Source organism: Leopardus geoffroyi, chromosome B2, assembly GCF_018350155.1.
Source record: "Leopardus geoffroyi isolate Oge1 chromosome B2, O.geoffroyi_Oge1_pat1.0, whole genome shotgun sequence".
NCBI lineage: Eukaryota > Metazoa > Chordata > Mammalia > Carnivora > Felidae > Leopardus > Leopardus geoffroyi.
The window spans coordinates 118,352,669-118,372,515 of record NC_059332.1 but is presented as its reverse complement, the minus strand read 5'-3'; the positions used below and the strand labels follow the sequence as shown (position 1 = coordinate 118,372,515).

The 19,847-nt window shown below is 38.6% G+C and overlaps 1 protein-coding gene across 50 annotated transcripts in view; it reads left to right on the top strand.

The window, feature by feature from the left end:
* The window catches only part of EPB41L2 (erythrocyte membrane protein band 4.1 like 2), a 220,208-nt gene that overhangs the window by 90,888 nt on the left and 109,473 nt on the right, over window positions 1–19,847 (top strand). For all 50 annotated transcript variants that reach the window (XM_045499616.1, XM_045499612.1, XM_045499603.1 and 47 more), the window contains 2 exons: window positions 10,140–10,624; window positions 11,760–11,966. In XM_045499616.1, coding sequence (XP_045355572.1) covers window positions 10,154–10,624; window positions 11,760–11,966 — 678 coding nt within the window. In that variant the 5' untranslated portion in view covers window positions 10,140–10,153. The remainder of the gene's footprint in view (window positions 1–10,139; window positions 10,625–11,759; window positions 11,967–19,847) is intronic.

Sequence of the window (19,847 nt, the reverse complement as noted above, 5' to 3'; positions counted from 1 at the left end):
AGGCTAAATAATATCCCTGGGTACACCACTAGTAGGAGACAGAGCTGGAATTCTAATCCTGGTCTTTTTAGCTCCCAGACTTGATCTCCAAACCACTCTGTTATTTTATCCAAAGATTAAATAGCTTCACACAGAAAGGGTGTAGCTCCATCTGACTGTTAAAAAACTGGGACCTTGAGGAGGGCACCTTTTGGGATGAGCACTGGGTGTTGTATGGAAACCAATTTGACAATAAATTCATATTAAAAAACAAAAAACAAAAAACTGGGGCCTTGTCTGAGAGCAGGAATTCGATGCAGTTGATCAGTATTCCTGACCACACCACTCGTAATTGCTTCATGACAAGCCGGTAGGGTTCTGGATGTCTCTATCATCTCGATTAGTGTGTGCTTTTGGAGTGCCCAATATGATTACGTTTATGTGCATTTTGATGATGAGAATGGTGGCCAATATTGGGATCCTTAATGGCTATGTATAGTATCTGCTTATCGAGCCCTCACTCTAGGAAAGGGAATCTATTTCTGGGATGACCCTAGTTGCTTGTGGAGAAGACTCTGCCTGGCACAGATCTTTATTGATGTAATTGTGTTTTTAAAATTTTTATTCCAGTGTAGTTAGCATACAGTGTTGTCTTAGTTTCAGGTGTACAATGTAGTGATTCCCCAGTTCCATACCTCACCCAGTGCTTATCATCTCGACGTAATTCTTGAGAGCAGCAGGGACTTGGCTTTTAACAAATGAGATTGTTAGCTCTTACCTTAGGTGCTACTGGAACTGAACATTGTTGAAAATTGTCTTGATTTCCATGTACCCCCCCTCCAATATGACGAAAGAGAATCTTACACTTTGATGAACTCTTAAGATTTGTTTGTTTCATTCTTAGAGTTTTTAAAATAAAGATTAATCCTTTATCTTACTCAGATATTAACCCAGATACTGGGTTTAAAAAATTTGAGCATCAGGAAAAACGAACATTCGACAGCCATGGCTCTTAGGCTATGAGGGCCATAGAACCCAGAGGGGAGTAGTAATTACCCGATACAGTTCTGTATGTGTTCCCAGTTTCTTAGGGCTTATTTTCTGATGCTTGCTCCAGAATATGCAGAGGCTAATAGTGGCTGTGAGTAGCTGAAACCCCATTGTTCTCATAGTAGGGAGTGTGTTCTTTCACATACCAGGAAGCACAACCCTAGGACCTGGCCATGTGCAGCATGGCAGCTCTAGTATGTGTCACTTTGTCCTCAGGCTTTCTCCCTTCTTGGATACTCAAGATGGCAACAGCACTTCTAGAGTCAGGTATCCAGGGCTTCAAGACAGAAGAGGGGCCTTTCCCTTTTGGCTCCTTTTAGTGGAAGGAATCTTCCCACCAATAGACTTTCCGCAAGTCTTCACGACAGGGGGAGGGGGACTACAGTGATTGCCTTGGACCAGTAGATCATTGCCTTTTGCCCTGGCCTGGAGCCAGCCCCCGCTGGCATGCATGTGTAAGAGAGACAAAAGCTGAAGAAAATTTGGGTTCTGTTTAAAAAGGAGAAAGGGTGGAGGAAATACATGCTCTGAATGTAATCTGATCCTGCCTAGGCTTGAACTAGCCGAGGGCCACAGTTCATATCTTTTGTGTATGTGGCTTTAATTTAAGCCAGATGCTAGCTTATGTCTTTGCAGAAATAGTTCAGTCTCTCTTATAGATCCTTATCCCTTAAAAACAAAACAAAAAGAACAAAAAAGAAGCCAAAGGGTGTGTTATTAAGGTAACCAGGGTGGGTAGCATTGGATTGTTTAAAAAAATAACTCATTTATCCTCCCCATATAGATAATTTAAACTAACAAATCATCCCTTTGGAATGTGGTGACACTTATTTGAATATGGGGTATAGTAGTCTATACACCTGACACTTAAGAAAAATCAACCTACAAGAGAGGAATTACATGCAGTCTGCTCTAAGTCGTCCTGTTTTTGTCATTCCTTTCCCTCTCCAGATACTTTTCGTTTTTCCTCCCTTTCATCTTCCTCCTTTTCCCTCTCCGCCTCCTTTTACTTGCTGTACAGATTTAAGAAGCACTGCTTTCATTATTTCCTAACTGGTTAGGTGGCCGCTGAGTCATTTCTATATTGAGGTTGCTGTTTTGTCTTTTTCTCACATTTTGTGCTTTTAGGGAAGGTAGTTGGGTGTTAAAAGACTTCTTCTTGGGCTATAGGGCTGTGTAGGGACATGAACATAAGCCAGAAAATTGTTCTGCATATCCTCTGCCCAGTCACTGCCACGGACGAAAACCAGTTTTGTCAGACCTAGAAAGTGACAAAATTGAAACGGTGCACACATGGCCAATATTATAGAATTTTAATAGTTATTTGTTGCACAATTTGTTTTCTTTCTCAAAGTTCACAGGAAAGCGCCTCTTGATTCCCTTGCCACCATTTTGAAGTTTAGAAATGCATCCTTTTCCATTTTGTTAAATCTGGAGTGTCCTAAGTAATGGATTGAACTTTGTTGGTAGAAATCAAAGACTGCCGATTGCTCTCATCTCTGCAGAGGGGGAGGGCCGCTCAGCTGGCAGCACCTACCCCATTCTCTGTACAGGGATTTTGTTAACAGTGAGGGCTCTTAGAGTAGCACTGGTTTTCGTGAGGTTTTAAGGAAACCTCTATACCCGATAGTTAGCTTGAACCCCTTACTTGAAGTTCTTCATAGGAGTGTCTAGAGTTGTGTATCTGCTTTGCTTTGCTGGTTGTAGTACTCCGCTTAGGGACCAGTGTCTTCTGTAGCACGATGTTCTGCATCGTATGGTAGGTTGTTTAGCCTGGTGATAGAGACAGCTCCTGGGAATTGACCGCCCTTTTTAAAAGTTAAAAAAAAAAAAAAATACAAAACAAAAAAAAGGTGGTTTTGCATAACACAGCTTTGTACCTAACCAGTGCTGATCCTCTGTTGATGGTTTTCTGCTTGGTTGCGTGTTAAGTGATGCATGCTTTTTCTCATGGAGCTGTTACAATAGTGAACACTTCTGTCAACCCAGATGGAGTATGCCAACATGGTAATTGTGTCAAAACCACATGCTTGTCTAATGGGCTGGCCGTTCCCAGCAATATTCTTTTTGGTTGCTGATAAGCAGAAAGGTCTTTACTTAGTATGTTATATAACTGAATGGATTTAATTTAATAATTTTATTTTTTTAAATTTAATTTAATAAAATTTATATAGCTAAATAAAAATAATGGATTTTCGGTATTTGTAATTATATTTATGAAAGGTAGTGGAATGAGCATTGCTAGAGTTTGGGAAACCGTAGTTCTGGGTTTGGCTTCTCCTGTCTAGCTTTATGATCTCAGGCAAATCTCTGGTCTTTCTGAGCCTCAGTTTCCTTGTTGATAAGAGGGAATGAGGATATTAGACTGGACGATTTCACAGCACTCATTCGGTAAATATGTATCAGGTGCCTCTCTGTGCCAGTCTAGATGCGGGTAACGTAGAAAGAGCCTAGCCCTTATGAGGCTTTCATTTTAGTGCGAAGGCTTGCATTCTACTGCAGAAGTTTGCATTTTAGTGGGTGATGGAGTTTAAAGGCTTATCCACATTTGAAACTCTTGAGAGTCACAGGCATGATAATTATGGTGAATGGATGTGCTATAATCATGTTTTCTTGATGGTGGTAATTTGTTCAAGAAGCCATTTTATCAACAAAGAAGGTAGTGTTTAGGTTTGAGCTTTTGTTTATCTCTGAAACTATTTTAAGAAGGTACTTATTTACACATAATTATATCCACCCTTATTTTTGAGTATTTACAAAATACAATTTTATAGAATTAGCCAGTTCACTGTTTTTTTGTTTGTTTGTGTTTTAAGATCTTGTAACTTGCATTTGGAGGGGCAACACTGAACAGCTCTGAGATTCTTAAAACTTAAAAGCGTGAATCCAGTAGTGGTTGAGGAAGACCACTGTGTAAGGCTTAATGGTGTGGTTTATCTGTTCTCTGTCTCTGTGTTAGCACCTTGTCTTTAATTTCCATTCATCAGCTCAATTGTGATTACATGGCCAAAAATAACCTTCAAGTATGATCTATGTGATGGGAACTCATCTGTAAATTTTTTACTGGGGGAGGGCCAGAGCGAATTATAGTAAATCGCAGAATAGATTCATATTCTGTAGTCATTTCCACAAACTGGTATGAATTTCCTTTGAGGACTGCCCCAAAGACCCTGGTTGATCCAGTCATTCAAAGAATTCAAAGGTGGAGTTGTGATTACATTATGAAATGCAGGTGAAAACAGGTATGCACAGCTGTGTGGTCCTCCATTCAGTGGCCTTGGATAAGTCACATAACTTTTTATTACTTTATCCTACAGGGATAATACCTTCCCTGTAGGATGTTTTAAAGAGCAGAAATTTGTGTGCATGATGTCTGACACAGTAAGTGACAGGTCTTATGATTAAAATAAAAATATTAATGTTTCCAACATAATAGTGGAAACTTGAGTTTTATATCTCATTGCTTCTAAAATATTTTGACCAAAAATCAACTTTACTTAATTGGTCTCCAGGTTATTTGTCATAGCAAAAGTAATTAGAGAGCTACCAATTATCTTGATTAGCTTGGACAAGGGTGGGACGTTTTTATTTTAATTTTTACCAGGGCATTGGTTCAACTCTCAAAACGTAATTAGAGAGTATATACTAAAAATCAACTTGGGTCATTGCATGATTAATATAAATAATATTCTCCATTTAAGTGGTACATGGAAAATGGTAGTTTAAAGAAGGAAAAAAGACTTTCTGTGCTATTTGGGGCCAGTTCAAAAACTCATGTAAGAGTCTTACTGGGAGACATGATTCTGAATTTTAAATACCTAATAGTGGTACAGCCACTAGAGAAAAACTGTATCGAGTTTCTTCAGAAAATTAAAAAATTAACTACCATATGATCCAGCAGTTTCTTGGTATTTATCAAAGGAAATGAAAACTCACTAACTCAAAAAGATGTATACACACCATGTTCACTGTAGTATTATTTATCGTAGTCAGCATATAGAAACAACAGCCTAAATTTCCATTTATGGATGAATGGATAAAGAATTGTGACACACACACACACACACACACACACACACACACACGAGTATTATTCATCAGTAAACAAGAATGGAATCTTGCTGTTTGCAATAGCATGGATGGATTATGCTAAATTAAATGTCACAGGAAGAAAGACACCTTAAGATCTCTCTTGTATGTGCAATTTAAATAACAACAACAACAACGAAACCAAGCTCATAGATAAAGAGAACAACCAGTGGTTGCCAGATGCGGGAATGAGAGAAATGGGTGAAATTTGTTTGTTTAGTTTAAATAAATTGAGGGGGTGGTGGGAAGCCCACTTAGGTTTATGAATAGTAACTGCATTCTATTTACCTGAACGTTCAACTCAGATCTTTGGAGGAGAAAGTTCAGTAATCATATTAGCTTTAGAATGACTTAACAGATCTTGGCTCATGTCTTCCTAAATAAAGGCAATGCCTTAATATTTTGTACATTTTGGTTTACGTTGAACTAAGATTTCTGTACAAAAATTCCATAAAACATATAGTTTAGTTTTGCTCAATATCACCAGTTTTTGATTTTCAGGAATATTGGTATAATTTTTCTACAATACATCCATGTTGGCTACAGCCTGTTTTATCTGTGATGTTTACTTCATCACAGATATTTGTTTGACAGAATACGATGTTTAAGTTTGGTGATCTGAGACCAATGCAGATGGTAGTTAAACATTTTACTAACACACCTACACTTTATGCTTTTATACAGCATAGAGGTAGTGAACTGATATGTGCAAATTTTCAAACATGGATAGAATTATAAATTAAAATGTTATGGTTACTTAACTATTCTTCCTTTGTAGCGTTGCCCTCCATTTATTTCCACTCATCTCCTAGTCTTCTTATATAGTTCTCTCACCTCCTGCCTTCTGCCTGACTCTGCAATGTTGAGCAGTGATAAAGTTCTTTTCAGGACCCTCTAAATGCAAAACTACACTTTTTCTCTAGGTGATGGCTGTATGTATCATTTGTGCTTTTAACTATCACCCATACGATGACAACTCCCAAATCCATATCTCTTGTGCATATCCAGTCTCCATTCAAGACCTGTATGGCAGGTGTTCAGCTAGACAAACTTGTCAGTTGTGATGCATTCAAAACAGAGTTTGTCTCCATCAGACCCTCTTTTCCTTTGTGCTCCCTGTTTCAGTGGGTGGTTCGACCATCACCCCAGTTTCCATGACCTGAGACTTTTCCTCAACCCTTTCCTCTCTTTGACTTGTTCTATTCATTGTGGACACATCATGTCGTCTCTCTCTCTTTACCATTAGATTCATTTCTTGTCCTTTGCCTCACTGCTCCTACCTTAGTGCAGACCATCATCATCTTGTGTGTGGGTTATTGAACAGCTTTCTGGATGTCTATTTCAGTATTTCATCCTGTACTTTACAAGCCAGGTTGGGCTATTTGAAATGTGGGTATGATTACATTACTCCTCTGTGGAAAGTGCTTATATGACTTCTGACTGCCTTTAAATTAACCTCAAGACCTTTCTTACCAGGATACACAAAACCTTTTATGTCCTGGCTCCTGCTTACTGATCCTACTTTGTCCCTGCTAATTCGCCTTCCTCCTCATCTCCTATCTCTATAACAAGCTTCCACTTAACTTGTACAGTGTATTACTGTTCAGTACTTGTGGTTTCCTGTAGGAGGAATATTCTCCTGGTTCCACACTTCCCTGTTCCTGGCACATGCTGCCTATCCTGACTCCCTTGCCTGAATGAGGGCTCATCATTTTAAAGAAACTCAAATGTCAACTTTGGTAGAAGGGCTTACCTAGTGACCCTCTTCTCCTAATCTGGGTTAAGTATCTGTCTTGTGCTTTTTAAGCAGTGTGCTTTTCACTTCATCTGTACACCACCTTCTCTGCTCCTTCAGCTTCTTGAAGGCAGTCTTTATTCATGTGCCCAGTACTTGGCACATTGTAGACGCCCATTAAATATAGTCAGGCTGACTGAATGCTTTCATGCTTGCCTATTAGAAGGGAATACCATTTTTTTTTTTAAATTTTTTTTTTTCAACGTTTATTTACTTTTGGGACAGAGAGAGACAGAGCACGAACGGGGGAGGGGCAGAGAGAGAGGGAGACACAGAATCGGAAACAGGCTCCAGGCTCCGAGCCATCAGCCCAGAGCCTCACGTGGGGCTCGAACTCCTGGACCGCTAGATCGTGACCTGGCTGAAGTCGGACGCTTAACCGACTGCGCCACCCAGGCGCCCCGGGAATACCATTTTAAAAAACTTTTTTATTATTGAGATATCACCCTTTAAAAAACTATATTATTTTTTCATTTTATTTATTTTAGGGCACACACGAGTTGGAGAGGGGCAGAGAGAGAGAGAGAGAGAGAGAGAGAGAGAGAGAGAGAATATCTTAAGCAGGCTTCACATACAGCATGGAGCCCGGCGTGGGGCTGGATCCCACAACCCTGGGATCATGACCTGAGCCAAAATCAAGAGCCAGATGCTCAACCAACTGAGCCACCTTGGCGCCCTGAGATATCACCCTTTTAAAGCTTACAATGCAATGGTTTTGTGTGTATTCACAAGGCTGTACAACCATCACCACTGTCTAATTCCAGAACATTTTCATTACCCCCAAAGGAAACCCTGTACTCATTAGCAGTTGCTCTCTATTCTATCTTCCAGCCCTTTACAACCACTAATCTACTTCTTCTTTGTGGGTTTGCGTATTCTGGAAATTTCGTAGAAGCAGATCATATACCATGTAGCCTTTTGTATTTTTTTTCACTTAGAATAATGTTTTCAAGGTTTGTGTGTGGCAGCATACATTAGCACTTCATTCCTTTGTAGGAGTTAATATTGTACAGACACACCCATCTTGTTTATCCATTCATCAGTTGGTAGAAATTTGAGTTTCTGTTTTCTTTCTGACTATCACAGATAAGGCTGTTCTGAAGATTCGTTTACAAGTTTTCCTGTGGACATCTGTTTTCATTTCTCTTGGGTATATATATACGTAGGAATGGAATCACTAGGTCCTGTGGTAACTTTAACTTTTGAGAAACTGACAAACGGTTTTCCAAAGTGAATGCACCATTTTACTTTCTTTGCCACCAGGGTTGAGAATTTAAAATTTTCCACATTCTCACTAGTACTTGTTACTCTCTGTCTTTTTTTTTTTTTTTTTTTTTTTCCAACGTTTTTATTTATTTTTTGGGACAGAGAGAGACAGAGCATGAACGGGGGAGGGGCAGAGAGAGGGAGACACAGAATCGGAAACAGGCTCCAGGCTCTGAGCCATCAGTCCAGAGCCTGACGCGGGGCTCGAACTCACGGACCGCAAGATCGTGACCTGGCTGAAGTCGGACGCTTAACCGACTGCGCCACCCAGGCGCCCCACTCTCTGTCTTTTTGATAAGAGCCATCTTTTAGTGCATATGAAGTGGTATCTGATGGTGGTTTGGGTTTCATTTCCCTAATGACTGATGATGTTGAACAGCATTTCAAGTGCTTACTGGCCATTTGTATGTTTTCTTTGGAGAAATGTCTACTTAAAATTCTTTGCATTCATTCATTCATTCATTCATTCATTTATTCATTCATTCTGTTGAATTGTAAGGGTTCTTGATATATTTTGGATACTAGACTCTTATCAGATATATGATTGGCAAAAGAGGGTGAAGAATATTTTAATAAACAAGTGTAATACTGATACATGCTACAGTATGGGTGAACCTTGAAAGCATTATGTCCAGTGAAAATGCCACACGTGTAATTCCGTCTATTTGAAATGTCTAGAACAGGCAAATCCATATGGATTGAAAGTAATTGCCAGGGGCTGGGGGCGGGGGGAGGGGACACCGGAGACAAAACGTTAATGGGTAGAAAGTTCCTTTTCAGGATGATGAAAATATTCTAGAATTAGATAGTGGTGATGGTTGCACAATCTTGTGAATGTATTCAAAACCATTAACTAAGCAATTTAAATGGGTAAATTTTGTGGTATGTGAATTATATCTCACTAAAGCTTAAAAAAGAGCAAGTGTGTTTTATTTTTTTGAACTAGTCAAGGTTTGTACTACTTTTGAAGATGGCTGGAAAATTTCCTACTGGCCAGGGTTCCCAGGCCTTTGAACATTGGCAACAGAGGAGAGAGTGTGCTCTCTCCTCTGTTTTGTTTGTTTGTTTGTTTGTTTGTGTTTAATATGTCAGTGGGGGAGCTTTATTTTTAAAAAATCCCTCTTTGCTCATGTGAAATTGAGACAAGTAGTTACTTTCACACTTCATTTCAATTTTGTTTTTGTTAGTTGTGATAGGGTCAATTGTTAGATGCATTTCCCCTCCCCACCTCTATAATGTCTTCATTTGGTTCAGATTAAGGGCCCCTAGATACTTGTAATTGCATCTATAAGGAAGACTATGTTTGCGTTTGGGACAGAGGGTTAGACTTTTGATCATAGTTTGAGTACTTTTCTCAGAAAACTAACTTCTGCACTGAAATAATGCTGGTGAATTATGGGGTTTAATTGTGGGACAAAAAAGATACAGTTTTTTTTTTTTTCCAGATCTAATTTTCTCACTATTAAGCACTCAACATTTAAAATTCATCTTTATAATACCCATCACTTTGGTTTCACTGTGTGAAATTGCAGTGAAATTTGTCTCCATACTTACTAACAGTATCAGTAACATTATTGTGTGATAGAATAAGGCATACAAAGTATAGAGAAAAGAAATTTTCCTTAAAAAATGGTGGGGTTTTTTGGGGTAAGTTTTTTATGGCTAGATGAAACTTAATAAAAGTAATCACCTAAGCTCTTCATGATTTTAAGTTCTATCAGTACAGAATCAGTTAATTCCATTGTGATGCTACCTTTGGTTCTTTGATTCTGATAGAGAATACTAAGAGTAGCAATCTCCATTTTTCTCTTGTGCTTATGAACTGTCTTTCCCTACACATTTTCTCTCTATCATCTCTTTGCCATTTCCCTTCCCACTCTTCTGTACCCTGTTCCTTCCCTCCAAACTAAAACTGAGAGAGTTTGTAAAATAACATTTTGTGGTTTTGTTTTGTTTACAGCATAAGCTGTAACCATGACCACTGAAGTAGGCTCCACTTCTGAAGTGAAGAAAGAACCTGAACAATTAGGAGCAGACACAGATACAACCAAGGAGAAAACGAAAGAAGTAGCAGAAAATCAGCAGAATCAGTCCTCCGATCCAGAGGAGGAAAAAGGTTCCCAGTCATCTCCTACAGCTGAAAGCCAAAGTAGTCCACACCGCCAGAAGAGAGAGAAGGATCCATCGGAGAGCAGGGGAATTTCTCGATTCATACCCCCATGGCTTAAGAAACAAAAGTCCTATACCTTAGTAGTGGCCAAAGATGGAGGAGATAAAAAAGAGCCTACCCAAGCTGTTGCCGAGGAGATTTTAGATAAAGAAGAATCTCTTCCTGAAGGAGAGAGGCAGGCCAAGGGTGATGCCGAAGAAACCGCTCAGAGGAAACAACAGGAGATTAAAGTTGATGTCAAGGAAGAGAAACCAGTGAGCGGTCCTGCGGCACAGGTATGTTTGAGAAGTGTTTGGGAATTAAAGGTTCATGTTCTTTTTTTTTTTTTTTTTTTTTTTCAAATACGTTTATTTTCGAGGGGGGTGGAGGGAGAGAATCCCAAGCAGGCTCCACACTGTCAGTGCAGAGCCCAATGTGGGGCAAACTCACAAACTGGGAGATCATGACCTGAGCTAAAGTTGGACATTTAACTGACTGAGCCACCCAGGTGCACCTAAAGCTTGATGTTCTAGCCACATGACAAGAAGGATTTCTTTTGAGTCATTTTGAGATTTTTCCTATGCAGATACTACTTTGGCTTATTGTATCTGGAATATGGGTCTTGGAGTGGTCTGCTACAGCCTTCTTGTTACTTCTTTTTTAAAACTTGCCCAAATAATAAGGCAAAAAAATTGACTCTATATGCAAACTATAAAAAAAAAAAAAAAAAAGAATCCATGTCTCTTACTGTTTAGGTTAAACAGATACTTAGAATCCAGTGACCTCTCCTTTAAAAAAATTTTTTTTTTTTTTTGATCTTTATTTTTGAGAGACAGAGTGCGAGCAGGGGAGGAACAGAGAGAGAGGGAGACATAGGATCCGAAGCAGGCTCCAGGCTCTGAGCTGTCAGCACAGAGCCCGACGCGGGGCTCGAACTCACAAACTGTGAGATCATGACCTGAGCTGAGTAGGACGCTTAACCGACTGAGCCACCCAGGCGCCTCCGCCTGTCCTTTTTAAATAGTGTGGATTTTTTACCTCTTTGATTTGATGTATGGGAGTGTTCAGTAAGCAGGAAGAAATAGATTTGTATGTGTGAACATTTTGGTTGCCTAATGAACCTAGGCTTTGCCATACTAGGCTATTATAATTGGAAATTTTATTGTTTGAAATGATATTTTAAGTTTTAGTTGCCAGGATGTAGTTTCTTCTACTCATTTAATGCTGATGTTACCAAACTGGCAAAATGAGAAAATGGAGGAAGGGGGAGATATGGGGAATATCTTTTCTAGCAAAATTTTGAAGTCTTTTAACATTGTAGGTTGACAGTGTTTATAACAATCACAATTCCTACTGAAGATTTTCCTTCTAATACTTTGTCTTCTGCAAATTGGTTAACTTTAGTATGAACGTACATTTTTTTGTCAACAGCCTGCTGATGAAGTAAGTAAGGAGAGAGAAGAGAAGGCTAAAGAAATACAGGAAGACAAATCAGAAGAAGCAAAAAGGGAGACCAAGGAAGTGCAGACCAATGAGCTAAAGTCAGAGAAGGCTTCTCAGAAAGCCACCAAGAAGACCAAAACTGTCCAGTGTAAAGTGACCCTCCTAGATGGCACCGAGTACAGCTGTGACCTGGAGGTGAGATGGGGTGCTGGTTGGATGGCTGTCTTGATGTGTAGGGTGAACACAGAAGGCACAGGTTGCCGTCACTTGTGGGCTGGCACAGTGTATATATTTTTGTGTCCCTATAAGCTAGTTTGTCAGTTGTGCTTTAAAAAATAAGAACAGGAGAGGGTCATTTCCATGACAAACAATATTTCCTGACCCTAAGCGGGGGAGGGGGTGCGGAATCAGGGCCAATGTTCTGCTAGTTTGCACTGGTCGTGTGCATTGGCTGGTGTTTGTTCAGAATGGGTATTAAATAGTTTGAATATTACCTTTTTCTGTAAGGGTTTCACTTGAGAACCAGCTAGGTTGGTATTTCAGAGTCATGTTAATTTCAGAATTTTGCCCCTAAGTTTTTTTTATCCTGAGTCTAACGACTTAAGATTGAGCTCATTTATTCAGTTTCATTTAATTAAAAAACACTCATGATTTGTAAAGCTTATAATTTATTAGCATGGATGTGACCAAAACCAATATAATTAAAACAAAAAAATTTTTTTAATGTTTATTTTTGAGAGAGAGAGAGAGAGAGTAAGAGAGTAAGAGTATGAATGGGACAGAGGCAGAGAGAGAGAGGGAAACAGAACTCGAAGCAGGCTCCAGGCTCAGAGCTGTCAGCACAGAGCCTGACAAGGGCCTCGAACTCACGAACTGTGAGATCATGACCTGAGCCGAAGTAGGATGCTTAACCTACTGATCCACCCAGGTGCCCCACCAATATAATTTTTTTAAAGCATCTAGTACCTTATAATTCCATTAGAGCTTGTTACTTTTCATAGCTAAGTTACTTTATTTACAAGAACATGTGCGAATGGCTGATATGCACTGAACAACTGTGTCAAAAGCTTCGAGTGGACTATTTCACATAACACTTGTAAGAATCTATATGACGTAGGTATTATTATGGGTGTTCCCATTGTTACAGTGGGGAATGGAAGGCTTGGAGAGTTTAAGTAACTTGCTCAAAGTTTCATGCCAATTAGTGGGTGAGCCAGAATTCCAGACCTGGCAGTTTGACTCTGGACATTGTGAACCTGACCACCAAACTACCCTGTTTGATTTGTTACACGTGGACAAAGCAGTAAGTGGGACCCATTTTGTTCATTTAAAATATGGTCTCTATAGAATAGTCTTTGCTTTGGTCTTCTCACTTATTAAATATTAAAATTATTTTTTCCTAATTCTTCACATTCTTACTAAAAATAGAAGTTACACTTTAACTATAATGAAAGGATTCAGCTTGGTGAAATAGACCTATCTAGTTGAACAGTATTTTATTATATATTTAAACCTGTATTAGAATACAAGGTACGGAGGGTGCAAAGATGAATAATTCATGGTCCTTTATTTTACTTCATCTGTTTTACTCATTTTAGTTATAATTGTTTAGATATTTCATTTATTTCAAGAACAGGAGTGGCAAAAGAGAATTAAAAATCCTTACAGCTTTGAGAGAGAGCTGGGAGGGTTAGAGGGAGACCGATAAACTGTGTGTCTCAGGTAGGGTGGGTACAGTAAAGAAAATAATACAATGATGCTGTGAACTTGACTCATTTACGTTTGACCCCATGCTCCTTGTTTCTCCTACGTGTGCTAGAAGTTAGGGAGTCTAAAATTTGAGAACCAACTTGATAACTTGTTATGTGACTTTGAACCATTTATTGAAGCTCTCTGCGCCAGACTGAGGTCTGGAAGCTGGCTTCGTCTATGGAATATAAGGTTGCTTAGGTAATTCAGAAGGTCCTTGCTATCTCTGAAGCTCTTTATATGACCAAACCTCAGGGTTTACCAATGTGCTCTATGGTTTAAATCTATTTCTGTTCTCTATCTTTTAAAGTCACCATGTATGTAAAAAACTACCAAAATCTAGAAGAGAATTGACAGCTGTATATTTCCCATAAAAATTTTACTCAGATGTTCCTATTATGCCATGCGTTTCAGATTTTTTTTTTTAAGACCCAAAACCTTGCTGAAGTCTCGTTCGCATCTCTCTTGCTCAGTACATCTCTTTTTACCGCATGTAAATCTACTTTGTTCACTTTCAGCTGCTGTGTAGTTTTCTTTGGATGACTAAACCAGTCTATCCATTCCTGTGCTGAGGCTCAATTTCTTTACGTAGTATAACAGCCATTGCTTCAGTGATCACAGTCCTACACCTTGCCTTGTTTCCTTGTGCGAGAGTTTCTTCAGGGTAGACCATAGTGGAATTGCTCTGTTGGTTGATTGCAATTTTGCTTCCTCTGTTTTCCCAGATCCTGCCAAAGTGATCTCCAAAGCGGTTGTGCCAATTTAAATTCTAGCCAGGGGGCGCCTGGGTGGCTCAGTTGGTTAAGTGTCCAACTTCGGCTCAGGTCATGATCTTGCAGTCTGTGAGTTTGAGCCCTGTGTCGGGCTCTGTGCTGACAGCTCAGAGCCTGGAGCCTATTTCGGATTCTGTGTCTCCCTCTCTTCTCTGACCCTCCCCCGTTCATGCCCTGTCTCTGTCTCAAAAATAAATAAACGTTAAAAAGAATTAAAAATAAATTCCAGCTAGTAAGCCCTGAATTGAATTTTTCCACATTGTCTCTACTTGTTCGTGATGATTTGACATTCATTTCATATTTTTTAATCTAGGGTTTTTGCATATAATATATTTTATTTCCTTTTATCAGCTTTGTGAAATTTTATTAACCAGGTTACATACCAGCCTCATAAAGTTGCTTCCCTTTTAACATTCTCTGGAAAAGTTTAGATAAATTAGGCGTTATCTGTTCTTGGGAGATCTGGTAAAACTTGCCTTTAAAACTGTCTTGGCCTGGTGAAAAGAGTAGGGTTGGAGAGTGGGTTTGTTTTTTTGTTCTTTTGTTTTGTTTTTTGAATCACTGATTCAGTTTCCTTATACTAACAGCTTGTTTCTGTTTTTTCTTGAGTTAGTTGTAGTAATTCATACTTTCAGAGGAAACTCTCCATGTCCTCTAATTTGACAAATCTATTGGCATGACGTTTGTCATAGTATTCTCATCGTGTGCACTTGATTTTCATTCCATTTTCATTTCTATAGTTACTTGCCTTTTCTCCCCCCCCCTCATTCTTCCTATAGAGCTAACCATTTTAATTTTTTTTTCAAAGAAACAACTTGGTTTTATTGTTTCTATGTTAACTTTTTTTGTAACATTTTTTCCCTTTTGCTCTTTAGTTTTTCTTTTGTGATTACCCTGTTTTTCTTCTGATTTCTTGGGTATCAAATAAATATATGCTTTCATGGCTCTAGCTTTCCCTTCAAATTTTTTTTTTTTTCAACGTTTATTTTTATTTATGGGACAGAGAGAGACAGAGCATGAACGGTGGAGGGTCAGAGAGAGAGGAGACACAGAATCGGAAACAGGCTCCAGGCTCTGAGCCATCAGCCCAGAGCCCGACGCGGGGCTCGAACTCACGGACCGCGAGATCGTGACCTGGCTGAAGTCGGATGCTTAACCGACTGCGCCACCCAGGCGCCCCTCTAGCTTTCCCTTCAAGTATCTCTTGTTGAGTCCACAAGTTTTGAGTATAGGGCTTTTCATTGCCGTTCAGTGCCTAATATTTTTGCGTCCTGTTAAATGGGTCATTTTTGACCACTGAAGCTTTTATAAATGTGGTTTTGAATTTCCAGAGCATGTGTGTGTTGTGAATATATGTTGTGCATGTCTTGTGGGATCTGTTACATTTGTTAAGACTTATTTTGCAAGCTAATCTATAGTCAGTTTTTGTAATGGTTCTTTTTGAGTTTGGGAAAGTATATTCTCTCCTTGTTGGCACAGGTGTTCAGATCTGTCCTTTGGATCAGTCTTACTAGTTATGGCTCATATTGTTTATGTCTCTGTTAATTGTTTAACTGCTTCATTTATCAACTAATATGAGAGGTGTGTTGAGATCTCTCCCTGTAATTGTTGATTTGATAATTTCTCTTCGTATTTCTGTAAGTTTATGCTTTATAAAATTTGAGGCTAGATTATTATATGGCAACATGTGCAAAATTAAATATTCTTGGAATTTTGTCCCCCTTTTTACCATCATACAGTACCTTCGAATTTATTTTGACATTAATATTACTGTACTGGCTTTATTTTGGTTAGGATTTGCCTGGACTATCTTTTCTCATTTCTTTGTTTTTAGACATTGTGTTTTGTTTCTTTGTTTTTTTTTTTTTTTTTTTTTTTTTGAGGAGACGTTTTTTAATCCCATTTGCGAATTCTGTCTTTTAACTGGTGAGTTTATGCTAGCTGGTTTGTATGATCTGTGTGGTCATATCCTGTCATCTAATTTTGGGTTGTCTGGTATTTTTCTTTGTTTATTGATGCTCTTTTAGGAATGATATTTAAGTGTTTTATAGACACACGTAATGAAGTCTAGTATTAATCACTGTGCCTGCCCCCTTTATTCCCATCTGTTTAGCACTCATTTGTTGTCAGATCTCATTTTGGAATGGTACAAAATAACATTCTTATCTGTATGGCTATTCCCTCTTCTGGGACTTTGCTACTCATGGGGAATGAAGTCCTGTTGCTTGAAGCAGAGTTGAGAAAGAATGCAAAGTTAAATGCAGCAAAGTTTGCGATTACCAAAGTTTAATTCACTTTGACTTCAACTGGTTGCAAAAGCATAGGAGTCTTTTATTTTTATGACTATATTAATGTACAGATAGATTGGCTTTTCAGTTAATAAATGATTTCTTCATATATCATTAAAAATGAACTTTTGAGGACAATAGATAAATTTGAAATGTGTAGCATATATGTGTTGAACAAACTGTTTTCTCCTTTCAAGTACAAAGCAGAATGAAATCAGAGGAGGCTATCGTGATGTGATCCCATAGCAGGTTTTAATGTACCAGCAGATCACTAGAATTCTGTCTAGGCAGTGACTTCTATTTGACCACAGGCCGTAATTCATCATTTTCGTAATAGCTCTTATAACCACGTAAATGTTATAGGTTGTATTACCTATCTTGGCTAACTCTCTTTTATTCAGTTGTTCTTCCCATTTCGGTTCTCTGGTTGCTTGCCTAGTGTCATTAGTATGGGTCTGATACTCATCAGACCTGCTGTTATTTCCTCTTTGGGAGCAGAGCCCAGAGGACAGCCGTCACATGATTTGAGTGCTCTCATGTTTCCCGTTCCAGCATTGACCTTAGACAGATTGGGTGATGTGCTGATGCTGCTTATCTGGAGTTCTGTAGCTCTGTACCGGAAATCGATGTCTAAGGACTACTTGGGGAAGTGTGTTGTGGGAAACCATAGCTATTCATGTACTTGCAAGCACTCAAGGAAGGTAAATACAATGTGGGAAATAAATACTTTCACTTTATTTGGTTTGGGAGATTAGATTTGTTTCCATCTGTTGACTGTCATTAAAGATGATGTCTGTCATGACTTTTTAGATGCCCCTTGTTTTTGTTTTGTATGTCCATGTGTCTAATTTTCAACTTGAACTTTAGATGATAGCATTCCCACTGAAGAGAGCCTGAATGTCTTTGCTTTAGGGCACCAGCAACAGTAGAGGGAAGCATGGCCTTTTCAGGGCTCTGGAGAAGTTGGAATGACCTAGCTTATAGAGACCTTACAGAGTAAGATGATGTTCTAGAAGGTGTTCACATGCCAGGATGAGAAGATTAAAACTGATCTGTAGAGCAAAATGAGCTGGCAGAGGTTGTAAAGTCATTGGGACATAGCACCTAGCAAGAATGCTATTTAGATTTCAGAACATAGTAGGTAGCTGTGTGGCTGCAATAGTTTAGGGGGAACTTTTTATTCACTACAGTTTTAAAGAGGCACATCAGTGGTTTTTATAGAAATGATTTCATCAGTGTGATTAGGGCACTGGGAAAGGTTTCCCGTTTGTGCCTGTAGGTACCTTTAGTCAAAAAAAGCACCCCCTTTAAACCATTTCATACAAATGTTACTGTATTACCTGAATAATTTTTCTTAAAGATAATTCTTGGAGATATTGTTTGTTTGGTGTCCTAACATGAACTGTTCCTCAGATTACTTCCTTAAAATAGATAGAAAGATCTCCATATCTCCATCTCTGTCCCTGTATTCCTTGTTCTGTTCATTTCATGGCCTCTTGTTTCCACATTTTTTCCTCCTGTGTGCCATCCGGGACCATTCTTTCTTGAACCTCAGGAATTAAATGAATAGATGCTCAGGGAGCCAAGGCAACACCGTTTGCAGAAACTAATTATTGTCTTTGGAGTCCGCATTCTTTTGAGGAAAGTGAATATATATTGTTAATAAGCGGATAAAAATGCTTCACACATAATATTTGTGAGCATAAATATTGGATAAGAGGGAAGTTTTAGAGAATGATTGTAGTTAACTGAAAAAAAATAATATAGAAGTGGCTTGACTTTAATTAATGTTATTTTTGGCTTATGTAACAATAGGCTTATTGCTAAATCATGCATTAATTTTGACCCAAGGCCTAGTCTGTCTGTGTGCATTTGTTCCAAATCTTTGTGTGAGGTATTTTTTCATTGTATTTAGTGAAAATTACACTTTCATTTTATAGTAATAATTATAAAATTTTACTATCAATTGGTAATAAAGGATCTCAAGTATTTTTTTTGAAAACTTGGAGGATTATATTTTTTAATAAAACTATAATTTCTATCCTTCGGTACGTCTGTTTTTATCTTATTGGGATATTTAATGGTATGTGACAAGCTCCTTTGGTACCAGAATTTGAATGGGAAGAATTTTAGGGAGTCTCCTGGACTGTGCATGCTTGTTGCAGAGAATCAGCTATATGATTCATGTGACAATTGCCATTCGTCATTTATACTCCATGTGTGAAAACATCGGGGCTCTCTCCTCTAAGAAAAAAATACAGTAAGGCTTAGTTGAAGTTGTGGATATAAAGTCAAGAGACCTATTTCCTTTTCTTTTGACTCTGGATGTCTTGGGGCAGTCACTTCCTCTTTTTTCTTCTGTTCTCAGATAGCAAAGTAAGAATGAAAATACTTGCTTCCTCTGTTTCTCTGATTGAGCTAGTTTTACTACAGCTGATAAGTCTGTACGTATTTTTTTAAGTCTGAAAATAAATGTGAGAGTCCCTGCAAGACTTTGGGAGCAAGAGTGAATGTGCATTCTGGGTTAGAGTTGCTCACATTTTCCTCTGGCATCTGAAAGTTGTTCCCACGTGTTGATTTAGTCTGAGAATCGAGGGCATTGTTTCTGCCCACACACAAATGCCAGTACCATTTTTTCCTTAGTGCTATGAATAAGGCGATCAGAATGTAGGCTCTTTTCGTCAATGTTCTGATGATAGAAGTATTTATCAGAAAGTAGAATGTGTCAGGGTCGTCTTGTCTTTTGTAGAGTACTGGTCTCAGAAATCCAATTTGATTATCATTGCTTTTGAGTGGTTTTTATTTATTTACTTGATTGCTTGTTCTGCTTTCACTCTTCAAGGTGGTTCTTTCAGACCTCTAGCACTGACCCTTAACTAGGTTTATTAGTTTAAAAACAACAACAACAACAACAAAAACATTTATTTTTGGGGGGAGGAGGGCATATAGGCGGGGTGGAGGGGGAGAGAATCCCAAGCACACTTCATGTGGTCAGCATGGAGCCCAATGTGGGGCTTGATCCCAGGAACCATGAGATCATGCATGACCTGAGCCAAAATCACAAGCTGGATTCTCAACCCACTGAGTTACCCAGGGTGCCCCATTAAATAGTTTTAACCATCTGCATACCTCTGGAGGATCTAGAAGTTGTGGCCTTACATACGCTCCCATTAAAGTGTTAGATTTAAGTATGGATTAGGAACTCAGAACTGTTTATTTTTAATTTATGTTTAATTTTTTTTTAATGTTTATATTTGAGAGAGAGA